At 32.6% G+C, this 17,311-nt stretch overlaps 1 protein-coding gene across 1 annotated transcript in view; it reads right to left on the reverse strand.

Annotated features, from left to right (window-relative positions):
* Positions 1-10,182: 10,182 nt before the first annotated feature.
* CCT7 (chaperonin containing TCP1 subunit 7) overlaps positions 10,183-17,311 on the reverse strand; it is a 33,721-nt gene continuing 26,592 nt past the window's right edge. The window contains exons 11-12 of the mRNA XM_067282627.1: positions 13,714-13,902; positions 10,183-10,588 (exon numbers count right to left, since the gene is read on the reverse strand). Of these exons, the coding sequence (XP_067138728.1) occupies positions 10,362-10,588; positions 13,714-13,902 (416 nt within the window). The 3' untranslated portion in view covers positions 10,183-10,361. The remainder of the gene's footprint in view (positions 10,589-13,713; positions 13,903-17,311) is intronic.

The raw sequence follows: 17,311 nt of genomic DNA on the forward strand, positions 1-17,311 counted from the left end.
TATTTTGAAGATTTGAGGCTATTTTGACTATTTAAAAATTTTCATGCCATGAAATTTGCACCAAATTTCATTTGCACCAAATACAAAATTTCATTTTAGAGCAAGGCTACCGAATGCTGTTCACTGTGCCATTTTTCCCTTTGGACATGCGAATGAAATCTGCATGCAAGACGTCAGGCTATCAAAGATAAGATTAGCCTGGCATTTCACCCGTACGCCATCTGTTGGTTAGAAAAGCATTAACACCACAACTTTCGAATTTTTTTTTCGGTCTATTCTATACGTTCAAATCAATTCTTCAGTTTCGTGATAAACATTTAGGAAGCTTAACATTTAAGAAGGTCGGGCTTAGCTTCAAAAGCCTCTTAGATGTCTGAATAGCTTCAAAAATCCGAGCTTAAGAAGATTTGCATAAGTAGTCTACTTCTTGCTTGAAACGTAGCAAAGTTTCAAATAACGAAGTAGCAAGCTTATAAGCTTTTGTTATAGGAATTTTTCGAATATAAGTATTTTACAATGGTATCTGCTTCAGAGAAATATACTTCTTCCAAATAATATTTACTACCTACAATCGTTTGTGTGTAAAACGAAATACGAGGAGTGAAACTTAAGAGTGAGCCCAATTAAAATACAGAAAATAAAATAAACGCAAAACCTTAAGAAGTTCACAAAAAGTATTATCCATTACCCTTTGCCATCAATGTGGAGATCCAATGGTGCCTCTAGGAAACCCTGATGGTCCGAATAATGACGGCGCGCAGAATGTATTAAACCGATCGTCTCGGAGAGATTCCTTCGTCTTTGGGAACAAATTAGTTCCAAAGACTCAAGTCAGGTGAATAGGGCAAGTGATAAAGCATCTTCCGCTCCATCAAGATAAAAGGTTATTGACATTTGAAGTCACATAACAGTAAGCGTTATCGTGTAAAATGATGTGTAGATTGCTTAGAAAGTGTGCTTCTTGTAGAAATACTTCCAGATTGTGTCCCAAAAAATGACGTAGAGATGCAAACTGGGCACTAAGAGATTGTCTATTGGGTAATGCGTGTGTTTGGATAACACCATTGCAGTCGGTACACAACAATGGTCGCCTTCTTTACGTTACTGGGGTTCTGTTGCAGTTTTGTCTGTCGAGGAGAATTGTAGTGTCGTTTGTCATTGCTCTAGTGTTTCAATTTGGGCTCGTATGAGCGAGCCCATGTTTCATCGAGGGTAACAATGCATGTTAAAAATGCTTCCCTTTTCACGTTGAAGCTGTTCGACATGGGTTCGGGTGGTATCATATAGCTGCCATTTCTGGACGTCACTGAAACAATGCAGTATTCAACGAAATGAAATTTTCTGCATTTGTAGTCATTTCTTCAGAATTTGAAACATTCGTCTACATCCTTAGTGTAGAATGAAATGTCCACAAACTTTCATTGTACACCAATGATGCCACTGCGTGCACTTGATCTTCCATAACGGGGAATGTCCAGGCCGAGGTTCGTCACGGACAATCTGACGTCCCTTTTGAAACACCTTCATCAACTTTTTAAACCCGTATTGTATTAATATAATCATATGGGCTTACTATTAAAGTTCAATCCCCATATGATCATAAAAATAATTGTACATGATAATTTTCTTAAAATTCTTTGTTCCTTTTAGTAACAAAATGAATCTTCTTTCATACTCATTGTTGGTTTGGCCTGGCCCACAGGGCTGGTGAGGGACAAACCCAATATATCGGGATAAGCTGCCTGTGAATAATTCCTGGGTTTTCGGATATTTCGACCATCAAAAGTGATAGTCTGATGCCTTTATCCGCCTGTGATTCACCTGTATACACCAAAAAATAATTGTTGGAGGCTTACTTCATATTGCTTCTTTATCTGGAATTTTTGTTACATATTATATTTGTATATATTAATAAGTGAAAGCTTATCCCACACTCGCTTTTGCACATCAATGTTTTTAACTATACCAATTTCTCGAATATTGTACAAACGATCCCTTTGAAATTAAAATATATAAATAGATTAAGACCACCCCTGACTGAATCTCGACTGGAAGCATTCATACTAATAAAGAAAGGAATTTCGAGCGGGTTGAAAACGAAGCACTTGCCACAGATACTATCAACCAAATTATTATTTTAATTTTTAGTTACTGTAAATGTATGGTGGTTTTTATCATTGTTCAATAATGAATATATAATGTGTTATAATAATTAAATAATTCTAGATATCAAATGTATAGGAATAGAATCAAAACCAATGTCCATTTAAGCTTACTATTTGCTAATTTTATTAATCTTTTTACTTGTATGCAGGATTACCTCATGAGAAGAAAACAAGGTTGCAGCAACGGGATTTTGACAAAACCTCTTGTGCTTCACGAAATTAAATATTAATATATATAGGCCTGTATCATAACCATATTTTCCTAATTTATAAATCAATCTATTAACGCGTTCAGCCCTTAGCCCGAGATATCTCGGGCAAGTTGTATAGCGTTACAAAAAATGGGGTCCTTTAGGACCCCTAAAAAAATTTTTTTTTTTGTGATTTTTCGGATGTTTTCTAAGTCTCCAAATTTTTTGAAAAATTTTTACCCGCGCGAAAAAATTTTATTGCGAGTTTAATTAACCTTTAATGACACGCAATTAACGCTTAATGGTTTTTTTATGGGATTTTTTTATAAAACTTTATTCATCTTTCTAAAGTTCTAGTGCGTCGATTTTACTTCGGTAAAGTTATTTAAAGCTATTTTCTGATGTCAAAAACAGCATCCAATAGTTTTTTAATTTTTTTAATTAATAGACTTTATTATATATACGTTTAATTAAGTCGGGGGGTCGGAAATTTCAATTAAAATCGTAATTTTAAAAAAATATTTAGAAATATACCGCCATCTAGTATTCACCCTACTTTTTACCCTTCTCCTCCCGAGAGTTTCATGAGAATGTCCCGCGAAAGACGACACCAGCTGTTCTCAAGGTCATCCAGCTGTGTAAACAATGACACATTGGTGTCAAGTTTCGCGCTAAGGCGAGACAAAGGAAATTATACTTTGAAGCTTTTTCTTCAAAATTAACACATTTCTATAATTTTTTTTTCGTTTTTATGTTTAACTACATTAAAATTAAAAAGTATTTAATTCGCCAGAGTCCCAAGGAGTTAAATTATTTCTCCATTTATACTTAAGACAACTTAAAAAGTAAATTTTTTTAATTTAAATTTTATTTGTATTTAAACTTTAAAATATGGAGAATATCCAAATGAATGGTTTTCTGTATTTTCATCTGGCCAAAAGTTTCACACAGATATAATAAATACATTAAAGGAGAAACAATGTAACGTTATCGAGTGAATAAAATTTGTACTAGATGATGATGATGATGATAATACAATAGTGGTGCAATGGGGTCTGTTGTTGGACCTAAAGTTATATAAGCAAGAGAGATATACAGATTTCTAAACTAAGTTGTATTGTTTTCCTTTATTAAATAAAATAGAGGAATTAAGGAATGTTAATTGATAACATCCAATCTGATTTTTTTCCGGGTAAGGACCAACAAAATTCTTAAAATTATCTTAATTTTTTTTAGACATCTTTGATTTAAAACATTTAATCGATTTTCAGTTTTTTCCACTAGTTGAGATTTTGTTAAATTGTATTTAATACCTAAGAAAGATGGACACAACTTCAAAATTAGCGATCTATAACTCTTTCATCGGTAATTTAAAAAATGCATCACTAGAATTTTAGGGAATAGATTTCAACAAAAATCATCTAAATTCTGTGTTTCAAAAAGAGCACAGAATTAGCTCTTACATTCTATAATTCAGTCGCAATTGTCTAAGAAATACCATAAATTGTATGCTGTGTTATCGACTTGGAAAAGGTTTCTGACAATGTATGTGTGCCAAATTTAGATGCATAATTAATTCACACGAGTATATTCTCCAATGCTATTAAGGTATTGTTTACTAATTACAATATTAACATTGTCCTAGGTGACTATATTTATCCTAGTGTTAGCATAACAATAGGTATTTTGCAAGGGAATCCTTATTTAATTTCTATGTAAAGGGAATTGAATAACTTTTCACTAACCGAAACGATGGTATTGCTGATGACATAGCACTAATACCTTCCGCTTCAATAGCTTTTCAATTTCTAAATCGAGTTATAACTAGATTTATAGAGTAAATTTAAACAACTGATATTTATCATAAATGAATCTTGTGTCCTTTTTGATGGTTGAGCAGAACTGGGTGTATGGTATCTTATTAGTTTTAAATACAGCATACGTCCATTCTATAAATAAAAAACAGGACTATTTGCATGTGTCTATCTTTTGGTGTAGTCAAATTTATATTGCCTTTTCTGGGTGTTTCAATGAAATGTTACATAAATATTCAAGGAAATAATAATATACAGTGGGATCATGATTAAAGAGTAGGCGTTTACAGCTCTCTGAAGAAAGAAGACTATTGGCAAATCAGAACCAAATTTAATAAACATATTGTCCCTGAGTATGAGATTTCGATTTTCGGAAAAAAGTTTACTTTAATATACAGCCGCTGGAGCGAAATATGGCGCTGCTCTTTCCTTAATGTGCATATTATATACGTTTTCTAACAAATTTCGGGTATAAAAGGGTAGCAAAATATTCTTCACAGTTCTTTGACATATAAACAGTTCGGTGAGAATGTTGTCTTTTCAGATGAGAAGTTTAACTTAAATGGATCGGATAGCTTCCGTGACAAGCGGTATTTCTCAAACAATCTGTTTGGAGGTGGGTCAGTGATGGTATGGGGGTGCGTTTGCTCTGTAATGTTCTATCAATTGTGACAATCTACACAAATGTGCTCTTCATTAAATCTGGATAAGCTTGCAAAATATTTACTAACATAATTACTGCTGTGTATGTTCGGCGAATGGATTTTTCAACAGGATAACACTGTATGCCATAAGAACCAAGGAGTGGTTTCCAGCCAATAATACCGTTCTGAACTGATCAGCATATAGTCCGAACCTAAATTCTGTGGAGAATCTGCAAGGCTTATTGTCACGCAACATTTATGAAAATGGATGTTGACAATTTGACACCAAGAAAGAGCAAAGTTCCATACAGACTTTATGGGAAAACTTGGATATAAGTTTGTTGAAAACCATCATGGCATTCATGACTGTCAGATTGCTAAAAGTGCTACTTAAGAAACATTTAGTGATTGATTTCAAATACATCAATCAATACTTTGCGATGAAATTCAGTATATTTCTGTTCCGACCTTATAACTTTGTCCATGATGATGTGTATTAATTTGAATGAAAGATTACAACACACATCTTATACTGTTTTTATTTTTTTTTACAATCTCTATTACACATATATTGAATATTTTCCTGTATCATTGATACTAATATTTACTTTTTGTTATTTTTATTTTATTTAAAATTTATACTTTGTGCAGTGTTATACAGAGTTGGACAAAAGTATAAGATCTTTGTAAAAAGTGTGGTAAGTTATTAAAACAGCAAACATATCTAACGGAATGTTTTAAATTACGTTTACTGATTTAATTTTCAAATCATAAATAAGATACCAGAGATATCGGAAAACCTCAAATTGAACTAACTTATTTAAAGAGTGAAATCGTTTTTCCATCACTATCTAAATTCACTGTTTATCCAATTCTTTATCTAACGGTTTTTCAAACGATTTTTCCTTCTTCAAGTACCGTTTTTACCAATCTTTCTGAAACACTCTTTTTAAATTAAAAAGTCAGAAAGAAATACCATTGCGGCTAAATTCTTTATTTTTATTTCTATTTCTATAAAATGAATAGCTTCTGTTGCTCTTACGCTAAGGTTTTTGTATATCAAACATTCGATAGTTTTCCTTTAGTCAATTTAAAGAATTCGATAATGACGTTATTCCTGGAGCTCTGTAATGAAAGGTGAACGGATTGGCTGATAGGTGATCAAGTTTCATTCCTCAACTAGACCACATGCATTAGCTTATTGAGGGTTTCACTGGAGAAACGACGAACTGTAATTTATTTCACAATGCACAATGTCAATGTTTAGAACATCTTAAGTGTATTTTACAGGGTTTGGCACTGCTTTCTAAGCAAACAAAAGATTAGAATTCTTCGTTGATGTCAACAAATATGTAGAATTAAAGATCTATGTGCCTGCTTAGCATTAACCTTCCAAACGTCATTAACGACATACTAATGGAGACTTTTGTAATGGTAATTAACGAGATACTAATGATAAAATATCACTAATAAAGACATTTGGTATTAAATGGAATTTGAATATTGCAAAGTATACATGTATTTAAATGTGAACAAAATGAATACACGTGCAAAGTTTCGATAAAAACAGTCCAAGTTATCCCACATTTGATGTTTTCTCATAATTATAAAATACGATTAATAATTTAATATATATTTAATTTCTCTAAGGAAATTTTGGGGGATATTTATTTATTAAAAAATTTGATAATGAAAGGCGTATGTATAGTGATTTACGATACATTCAAAGGTTTTAAGCATTTTTAGTTTCTCGTATATTTCCATAAAATTATACGATACTTAAAGACTGTTTTCCTTTCTTTAAACAATTTTTAACAAATGTAGTTCTGTATCATTATGTGATTATTTCAACGAATTCTTACTGTTTTAATAGATTATTCCTTAAAATTTGTGCTCAAGTCATAGTTTAATAATTGAACGTTTGTTATTTATATGGCTTTTATTGTCAGTTTTATCATAGATCTTATATCGTGAATATTAGTCATAAAATTATATAAGTGATATTCCGATTGTTAATTTTAATCTTTGGCTGATTTCATAAGGCAGAAAGGAATTTGTTTCGACAGAATCAAGGGGCTTCTAAGAATGGATTCTTAGAATATCCTTTTTCTCCAAGAAGTCTCTGTTATATTAAGTTCTATGAATAGGACCACAGAGGTCGTTTGAACCTAATGTGTACGAAGACCCACAGTTGTATTTACAGCAACTTATGGATTTCCCTCTCAAAGGTTAAAATTTCTTCCCAAAGCAGTTTAATCAAACGCTCTTAAAATCTATACTCATAAACATGAATTCATTTAATTTTATAAGTTGACGCCACTACTTGTGAGTCTGTGGAGCTCTTGGTATGTCTAATAATTTGGGGTTATATAATACTTATTTCTTTGTACTTTAGTATTATTTGGTAGTATATACTTCAACGATGTTGTAGTCGTTTGTTTTATTGAAACTGGCAACCAAAAGATACTGTATTTACTAAAACGGTTAAACGTATAGAAACTGCAACAAAATCATTCATCATCGGAAGCTTAGTCGAGAGCTTGGTGTGCCACAACAAAGTGTCTAAGATTCTCTATTACAAACTTACTAAACGTGCATACAAGTCCAGGTGTTTCATAAACTAGGATTGTCACTCGCCGAGCAATGTGTCACGACTTGTTGGAGACTATGGAACGGAATTTCATGGTTTCACATAAGTTAATCCATTCAAACATGCACAAGCAACAGCGACCCTCTTTTGGGTCCATAACAGAGGCGTAGCTACCGTGGTCCAGTTAGAGCAAACTGCTCCAGGCTCACGAATCATTGAGGGCGCCAAGTTAGGGCAGAAAGCAGAATAAAAACTTGTAAAAACATTTTGGATTTAATAATTAATCAATTAACTATATTTAAATACCTTCGACAATTATGTACACTTTTCAAGTGCTTATCGCCTGCATATCTTGTCGCATCATCTTATAAATATTCTGGAGCAATCAGAATTGTTAGTCAGCATATCCTTTCGACATTCGCCTAGTTTTGGACCTCAACTGCTTCGATTTAAAATGTGTCTTTATAGTCAGGTAAAAGAAATTACTTTCATAAATGAAGTTGCGGAACTACTTTTATTTCACACCGTAGCCTCAAATAGTTTATCCGACATTATTGCAGCATGCCTCATTTTTTTTTAACTTTACAGGCGACGACAACAGAATAATCTTAGTTTTGAAAAACTTCAATCAAAACTTATTTAAGAAGCAGCGTGTCACAACACAATCTTAATTCTGGTTACTAGATCCATGGTCAGATCTACATAGAGACTAATAGGGCTTAAACCGTGGGCCCCGAAGTGTCAAGGGCTCACAAAAATTGAATTATCATCATAAATTTTTAATACATTTTCATTAACAATGAGCATTTATCGTATAGTAATATTAACACATAAGCATGCATGCAAATATAAAGTTCATTTTTATGATGAAGGTCCTGGCTCTTGGGTGTTTTTGCGATGAAGTCGTGTAGTGTCATTTGTCGCTTTATTCTATTTTCCTTTAAGCAAATGTCGGCAGCAGGAGATCGCATCCGCGTCTTGCTTTTGCATTCCTTTCAAAATCCGGATCATTCATTCGCTACAGTTTGATCAACGATTTCGATTACCGTTACCAAACTATTACTAAGGAAATGTGTAGCAAGTTCTTTGGGTTCTTCCGTTTTCAGAATCACTATTCTCCAGTTCTACATGAATTCCTTGTTCTGCCAGTTCTTGAAGATCGTTGTTGGTAAGGCCATCACCAGAAACCTGCAGTAACTCAATACAGTAGACTCGTAAATCGGCACGATTTTCAGTCGGACTGTCGTGCTGAATCGAACGTTTTTGATACTAAATTTACTTCTAAAGTATAATTTTCATGTTTTTATATTCTTCAATATATTTATTTTCTTTGTACAAAATGCAGAAATAATTTTTTAACGATACGATAGCCTCGATTATTATTATAAAAATTTTCGTTAGGCTTAAAATCGACGAAAATTCAACAGGAAGCGACACGCAACGGAGAAAAAATTTTAACATCGGACAGGTTAATATATTTTTTCGTACATAAACCGTAATCGGAACAAATCCCTAATCTGAACAACCCCAGTCCCCAATTGATTCCGATTTTCGGTTCACTACTGTATTCTGCTCTACATCTAGTCTTGCTGTATCGATTAGCGTGACAATTTGGTCAACGATAGGCTCTTCTCGTGGAGAATCCTTGGATACCTCCAACCTTACCTTCTTCCACACTCCGTTCATGCATTTATCAGTTAAAACTGGACAAATTAATAATTAATCCAGACCATGAATTTAAAAACCGGCCTAATGGAAAAACAAGTGCCTAGTCTCGAGTTCTGAGATACTCCCGAATAGGAATGTGTTGGGTGTCATGAACTCTGTCATTGATGGATATTGCAGTCTCTCAAACACAGATCCGTGACTGCACTACTACTTATTTGGATTTTGCACCATTAAACCCAGTGGTAATTTATTGGCAAATGGTCTTGACTAAATTTGAAAATTTGCTCTGCAACACAGTTAACCCATTTTTCAGGATTAATTTGTTTTGGTAATTTGGTGCAATTTTAAGATATACATATAATTGATAAAAATTAGTCAAGCACTTTACTGGAAATGTCACAAAATTAGTGCTCAATAACACCATTTGGCTTGCTTGCCCATTGAGAATTCAAAATTGCTGACATGTGCTCCAGAAGGAGTTTCGTTCGGTCCTGAACAAGGCTAGCTGTTAATGTTGACAGTTTGATATGCTTGGTCATTATTTATTTATTTTCTAACCTAAAATGCTAAAATCTAGTAATGACAAAAGTTAGACAAAAGATTCATTGTCTTATACTTTGAAATATTAATATCAGCTTATTGATGAAAACCTGTTTGTAATAACAGAAAAAAAATCTGAGAAATTGGAAATACCTTTGATAAAAGTTTTACCGAATCCAATACAACAAATTTGGTTTTCAAGAGTCAAATAGCAAACAAAGCTATTATAAAATAAATTACACGACTTCCATTTAAAATTTGTTAATTTCATGTAAAACTTTAATTGCTTTTGTTTACATGAAATCCAAAAACATTTTCATATTAGTAAAATTTCCACCATAAAATCTGGGATGTGTCAAGATTTATATTAAATTTCTGCTATAAATGTATTCATGATAAATGTTTTAAAAAACTATTTATATTTAAAAGCAAAATAATTCTGGTCAAACAACTTTTTTAAACGCAGCAATTTAAATTAAATACATTTAATTTTTAGATACATTTTCAGCTAACAATTAACTTCAAAAAATGTGTGTGTAAAAACAAACTAACAGTTTCCATGCCATTAAATTACTGTTAAATTATTTTATTATAAAATTAAACAATGAAAAGTACTCAAAATGAATAGTGGCGGCTCTTGTAAAATGAACATAAACATTATTATTCCTGTTCGTCCAAACAAGCTGTTGTATTATTAAAGAAAATGGAATTTAATGAGTCTTTCAATTAAATAATCTCAGAATGGAATTTTAGTGAGGTCTTCCTCTTCCTCTTCCGGTCAGTGCTTTGGAGGCATTTGTTTCTTCTGCACCCGACTTTGGATTTTTAATAGTTTCGTCGACGGATAAAATAAGACAAGCAGCTTCTGTAGCGGCTATCAGAGCATTGATTTTTACGACGGCAGGCTCCCAAACACAAGATTCGTAATTATCTGTTATGTCTTCATTAAAAATATCTACACCATACCACTGACCCCCTAAATTAAGAAAAAATATTTTGTTATTGGAACAGTAACTATCTTTTAAACATTATGATTATAAATTTAAATATTTTGTAGATGTCTGAACAATTTTTCTATGAAAATATGGATAAGCCATAATTCACCTATCTAGAACAATTTGCTTTACCACAGTTGTAACACCAAATATTTACGTAAAAAATATTCAGTTGACTAACTGTGGACTAATAGAAATTTATTATATTTAATTGCATACAACATTGATAAAATTCCAGTTCTAAATGAGGGGTTCCAACCCCCCTCTCAAATTTTAAACCCCAGGGACCAAAATCAAAGGAACTATATATCTAATATGACTCTTGGCAAAAAATATCATTACAATATCTTGACCAGACTGTTAAAGCCTATCATGTGTTTAGCAGAGTATGCAGCACAACTCTTGGAAGTACTGTAGTCAGTGCAATGGTGGAATCTTATATTTTCCACTTTGCTAGAGCTGACTAAAAGCTCCTGAAATATGACTGGAACTTTTTCCCAAAACAATGCTAAAAATGTTCTCACTTTTAAATTTTACCTGTCTTCTAAAAAACTGTCTTCATAATTCCAGATAGGAACTGATGGTCTACACGTGACCTTTCTGAGATATAGTTCTCAAAATCAGCCTTTGATTTTTTTACTCCTTTAGGCATGATTTGCAGCTCTGATAAGATCCTAACCGCATCATTCAGAGAAGCATTTGTACCTTCTCTGTATTTATTCCATATATGGAATAAATGCTCATTCAAACATTTTTATTTCATTCATTGAATAGTTTTATAAACGTAGAATGCATCTACTAAGTTTCAGGACTGATTCTTTAATAGAGATCATTGACAGCATCATTGTCTGCCACCAATGGATTTTGTTACATGCATGTCTTCACTCGTCATATTTAACTGCCTAAGTAACTAATAGCTCCCATCATGGATTATTGCCACTTGCTGTTCCATACATGAAAATTCTGCTGTAAAACTGCAACACCAACAGTTGGAACTAATGACTGCTGCCTGCACTATCATAATCTACATTTTCTAATGGTATGCAATGTTGCAACAGAAATGATGTTGAAGATGATCCTTGGAGTGGTTGTCCGAGTGAGTGTAGAAGATATCAATAGCATTCAAAAACTGGTAATTGCAAATTGTCACCTAAGAATCATAGTAGAAGGGTATATCAGCAAGAACACAATGTGAAGATTTTAACGGAAGATTTGAAGAAAAGATAGCTCTGTGGAGATTTCTCTTCAGTCTGCATGTGTGTATGTGAAATAAAAGAACAGCAAATTGCTGCATGCCAAGACTTGAAGACTTGATTAAAACAGCAGACAACCAGTGACAAAACTTTGGCATTGATGACTGGATCACGGGCAAAATACTATCTTATTCACGTGTCTATAGAAAATCTGCAATCAAACTTTCTTTGCAAAAGTTGGATATGAAGACCATGATAGTAATTTTCTTTGACTGTCATTTGTACCAGCTGGACAAGTGACCTCAACATTTTACAAAAACTTCTCCAAAGAATTTGATACATTAGATTACATCACATGGCTGAATCAGGTGACTGCTTCCTGTTGCAAGACAACACCCCTTCACAATGCAACATTTTTAGCAAGAAACTGGTTGAAACATCAAGTTATGGCATTCAATCAATCTCCTTATTTGTCAGACTTGGCTCCTGATGATTACTTTCTATGCCTTAAAGTGAAGTACCAACTAAAAAGAAAGTCAAAATGATTTCTGATATCACCATGCCAAGTACTGCATGGATTTAGGAGGGGTGTATCTAGAAGAAGAAATAATAAACTAGTCATTTCTCCTTCATGTATGCATTTTGTATTAAATCAATCCTGAAACTCAGTATTCACTCACTGTGTATTTATGTGGATGTATATAATGTAACTAACTACATTATATTCTATTCATGTATAGTCAGCATAACCAGAGTTTGACTGTTGGGTTGATTCATCTTAGTGTGTTAGGGGAAATTGATAAGACGATATGTCCTTTTTCTCTTATATTAAAAATTCTTGATTACAAATTAATATTGAATAGAAGATAATAATTCTGCTGTAATAAACTAAATTAACCATACACACTTGAACCCTTTTCAAGACAAAACAAAGGGAGTATGTGTGTAGTCATAAACCATGCTTTCATCCCTTAAAGACAAAAATGAAACAACTCAAGGGTCAACTATAGTTGTACTGACTGTACTTTCTCTTACTTATAGATATTAAGTACAAATAAAAATATAAATAATGCAATCTTATTATATATACAAACATTAACACCTAAAACCTGATATTTATTTATTAAAGCCAAATGACTGCTGGACTGTATTGAGCTTGCTTAGAATTTTAATTATAAAATTTAGCAAGAGATGTGTCTAGTGCAAAATTAATATTTTAAAATATTAAAGTTCTGGAGATAAGAATTGGCCTGAAGCAGGACTAGAACCTGCAACTCCTGTGGTCATGTCAGTTATGCTACCCAGACTTTTGAATAATCTTCACTTCCAGAACTATTAATTTAGATACTACTACCAAGTAACCAAGTATGGTTATAAGACAACCCAATATAAAGCAATTGATTTGGCTTCATAATTACAACATTTTTTGTTAACAGGTTAACAGCATGAACAAGTATAGATGTGTCAATGCATTCTTTGTAAAATTTTAAAATTTAGCATTTAAAGTAAATAAAAATAATTAACTACAAGTGATTATCAGTTATCATCATCATTACAGGCAAATCCTGTTGTACAATTATTTATCTTATTAAAGTTTATGGATCTTATCATTTTCGTGCACAAACTGATTTGTACAGCCCTACAAATAAATGCATCCAGAATCAATGTTACTGGATGCATTTATTTGCAGTTTTAATTTAGCAATCAGCAATAAACACATTTTAATAAGTAACAGTGATTACATAATTTTAAAGATAAGGATAAATTTAAGAATTTAGGTTTAAGATTTATATATTGATCAAAACAATTGAAAAATTATTTTACAAACAATTTCAAATTATATATACATATAATTTGAAATGACACTTATTCAGATGTGTAACTCCATGATAATTTCAAAATTTTATACAAACCTGTGGCATGCTTCTGTCTTAATTTATTTAAGATATTAGTAGCATCAAATCCAGCATTATCACACAACTGTCTTGGAATAACTTCTAAAGCCTTTGCCATTGCTCCTATTAAAAGTTGTTGTTTTCCAGCTACTGTACGAGAATAATCTCTCAAGTACTTGGATAATTCCATTTCGATTGCTCCACCACCTAAAATGTTTTTTTTTATAAAAAGCAATAAAATATCATGCATAATACAGAGATAATGTGTTTTTGCAAATTATTAATTCATGGGAAAAAAATGTACAATTGAAAAATATGGTATTACAAAATATTTTATACAATTTAACTCAATAAGACACTTGTCAGAAACCTGTAGCTAATAATCTGCTGCAAAAAATGATTCTCTTCAATAAAAAAACTATAAAAATTTATTAATTTGCTGCTGGAACAACTGGACTTATTGGAAAACCGCTTTGAAAAAGGAACCCTAGTGGATACCTATTGGTAACATTAAGTTTTAAAATACTCTCCATTGTTTACATATGGAAGAATTGTTGCAGAGTTGTAAAATCGTTTGAAGTTATTTATAAATAAGTTAAATTCTTGAAACATAAGCTTCTAAATTTAAGTAGAGTTTAAAAATTGTTCAATTGCTGAAAATCCTTTGAATATTTTTGACACATCACTACTATACAATAGTCCGTGTGTTTGTTAATAACATATGCATTAACACATAGTAAATTATTTCAAAATTAATATTGGATTTTTGAAATAAATTTATATACAGTGGGTGATCGGTTAAACCATCCATTCTGAGACCATGCTCATTAACCGATTATCAATTTATAATAGATTTTTATGGAAATTTGATTTTGTTCTGGAGACCCCAAACACATACATAAACAGTCTTGCATTTTTATCAGTCATGTTGTTTTTCCGTTTGTGGGGTGTTAAAGAATCCGTCCAATGTAAATTTCTTCTCTCTCTTCTTAAGGATTTTTCAGAAGTAATTACTGACGTTGTTGAGATCCCCCAAACCTATTATCCTCAACCTGGTTTGGATGCCATTCTAACACAGTTGTTCTGACATCCTTCCACTTCTTCAAAAGATCTTTTATAGCAGATGTTGGAATTGATCCTCTTTCTCAGAAGAAAACACATCTTGCTGAATTTCTTGGTGTTCTTCATTCGAGAATTCTTGGAGTTCTGTCGTCAGATCAGTTTCAGGTTCCATTATGAGCTCTTCAATGTCATTTTCATTCACCTCCAATTTGAGATGTCTAGCATAATTTCAGGACATCGTGTCCATCTCCCCTCCCTGAATGCAGGGACACAGCTTTTGCCAAGCAGAATTCAACTGTCATTGAGTAACTTCGGACCATGCCTTCTGAATGAGCCAGCTGGCTTCAACAATATCAAATTTTTCTTTCCAAAATGTTTTAATGTCATCGTTTTGTCAATGTTCTGAAGCATGCAGTTCTCCTGCATGCTTCAGAACATTGACAAAACAGTGCACAAATGTACAATTTCTTGAAATCTGCAATAACCTCTTGATCCAGTGATTCAATTAACAAAGTGGTATTCAGAGGCACAAACAGAACTGTCAGCCAGGGAAAGTCTTCCAGCAAATTACCTTCAAAGTCTTTTGGGTGTTCTGGTGTTGTCCAACAGCAATAGTGTTTTCAATGGCAATTCATTGGTCTGAAGGTAATTCTTGATGCTTGGAGCATAAACTTCAAACAGCCACTCTTTGAACAGAGCCTGCGTGACCAATGTCCTTTTATTCATTCTCTACATCACTGGCATTTTTTAATTATAGAATTTGTTTTGAATACTGTAGGGTTCTCAGAGTGAGAGACAAGATGCAGGATAAGCTTCATATCATTACTAGCATTAGCTCCCAAAAGTAAGGTCAATTGGTCTTTCATGGATTTATGCCCAGAAATATTTTTCTTATTTTGTGTTATGTAGGTACGGTTCGGCATGCACTTCAAACACTTCTCTAGTTTTCTCTTGAATCACAGTCATACTAATTACATCTCTTTCCATTTCCCTTTATTTTATCCAAACTAAAAACAATCTCTTCATTTTTTCACGGATGGCACATCTTTCTTTCTCAGATGTGATTTTCATTTATCCTTTAGCTGCTTGAATCGTCTTGATTATATCTTACTTAGCTAAGATTGGCTTGAACAGGTCTACAGTAGGCACATACTGTCTAGCAACATCAGACATCTTCTGCCCACTCTCTAACTTGGCTATTATCTCTTGCTTGGTTTCTATGGTGAGCACAGTTCCTGACACTCCACACTTTCTAGACTTTTTTAAATAAAAAGAAACTGATAACATATTATCAGTTTCTTTTTATTTAAAAAAGTCCAAAGAAGCATTCACAAAATTCAGAGAACAGAAATCAACTAGCACATAAAAAAAATTATCTAAATGTGAGGCCCAGATGGAATCTGAAATTTCATGTTAATGAATATTGGATGGAACAGTTAAACTCCCCCCTTTCAAAAATAAAAAACAGAAGAAAAACTTAACGAGTGGCCAACAGTCTCGCAAAGATTATAAAAATTCTTTGTCAAAAAGGTAAACAAAAGGCTAGAATTACAAGGGAGAGTTTCAATGTTTGAAGGAATAATATTCGATCAGTATTGAGTTGAGTGTCTATGTCAACATTTCCTGGACTCCGAAAGGTTTCGAAATGTCACTTGGAGACAAGGGAACACCAATCAGTATTCGTTATTTTACATTGCTTTTTCTTGTGTTTGTTCTGTGAGGTGTTCATTATCCAAATATAAAAATCTTTTGCAAAAGTGTTCGTTGTCCGAACTGTTTGTTAACCGATCACCCAATGTATTGAAATACTGTATGCTATAATTTACTATGAACCACGAAAAGTAATCATGATTCAACTCTCAAAAGCTTATTTCTTTTCCCACAAATATAATAAATGTCAATAATAATTATTGACACTTTAACATTATCTATGGGTTGTAACACACAATCACTCTTTCTATATTCAGTTATTGCTTAGAAACATCATTTTCTCACTATTGAGCTCTCCATTAAAGCCTGTGATGTTACAAGTTCTTCACCAATGAGCACAATAGTTTCAATGATCTGAAAGACCAATGAGTGCTCAATAAACTAACATGGCAATTTCCATGAAACAAGTAAATTTCACATATCCCATACTACTTAGAAAGTTATTATTTAGCAAAACAACCATAATTGCTGCCTTCTCCTTACTTAAGTCAATCATCATTAAAAGTGACCTCTCAACACAAGTGTTTCTTTTAGCTACAAAATGTAACATCAAATTGTTCAATGAAGAACTCACCAGTGATATAAGTGTTGAAATAAGAAATGTGTAGAATTACTACTTTTAACAGCGAGGCTGCGGCCAACGTCAACACAAATGTCAAGCGCTGTTTACAAGATAGCAGTGTTTTAGACGTTTGTGTTTTAGAGATGTAAATGTCAACCGCAACCTCGCTAATATAAATAACTCAAGATACTGAAAAAAGAATCAACTGTTCATTCTTTTCTTTATGCAATAATATTAAAATGCAGAACAGATTTAAATCACTGCTAAAATTCAGTGCATAAA

This window comes from Centruroides vittatus, unplaced genomic scaffold (assembly GCF_030686945.1).
Source record: "Centruroides vittatus isolate TY-2023 unplaced genomic scaffold, ASM3068694v2 contig_962, whole genome shotgun sequence".
Classification (NCBI taxonomy): domain Eukaryota; kingdom Metazoa; phylum Arthropoda; class Arachnida; order Scorpiones; family Buthidae; genus Centruroides; species Centruroides vittatus.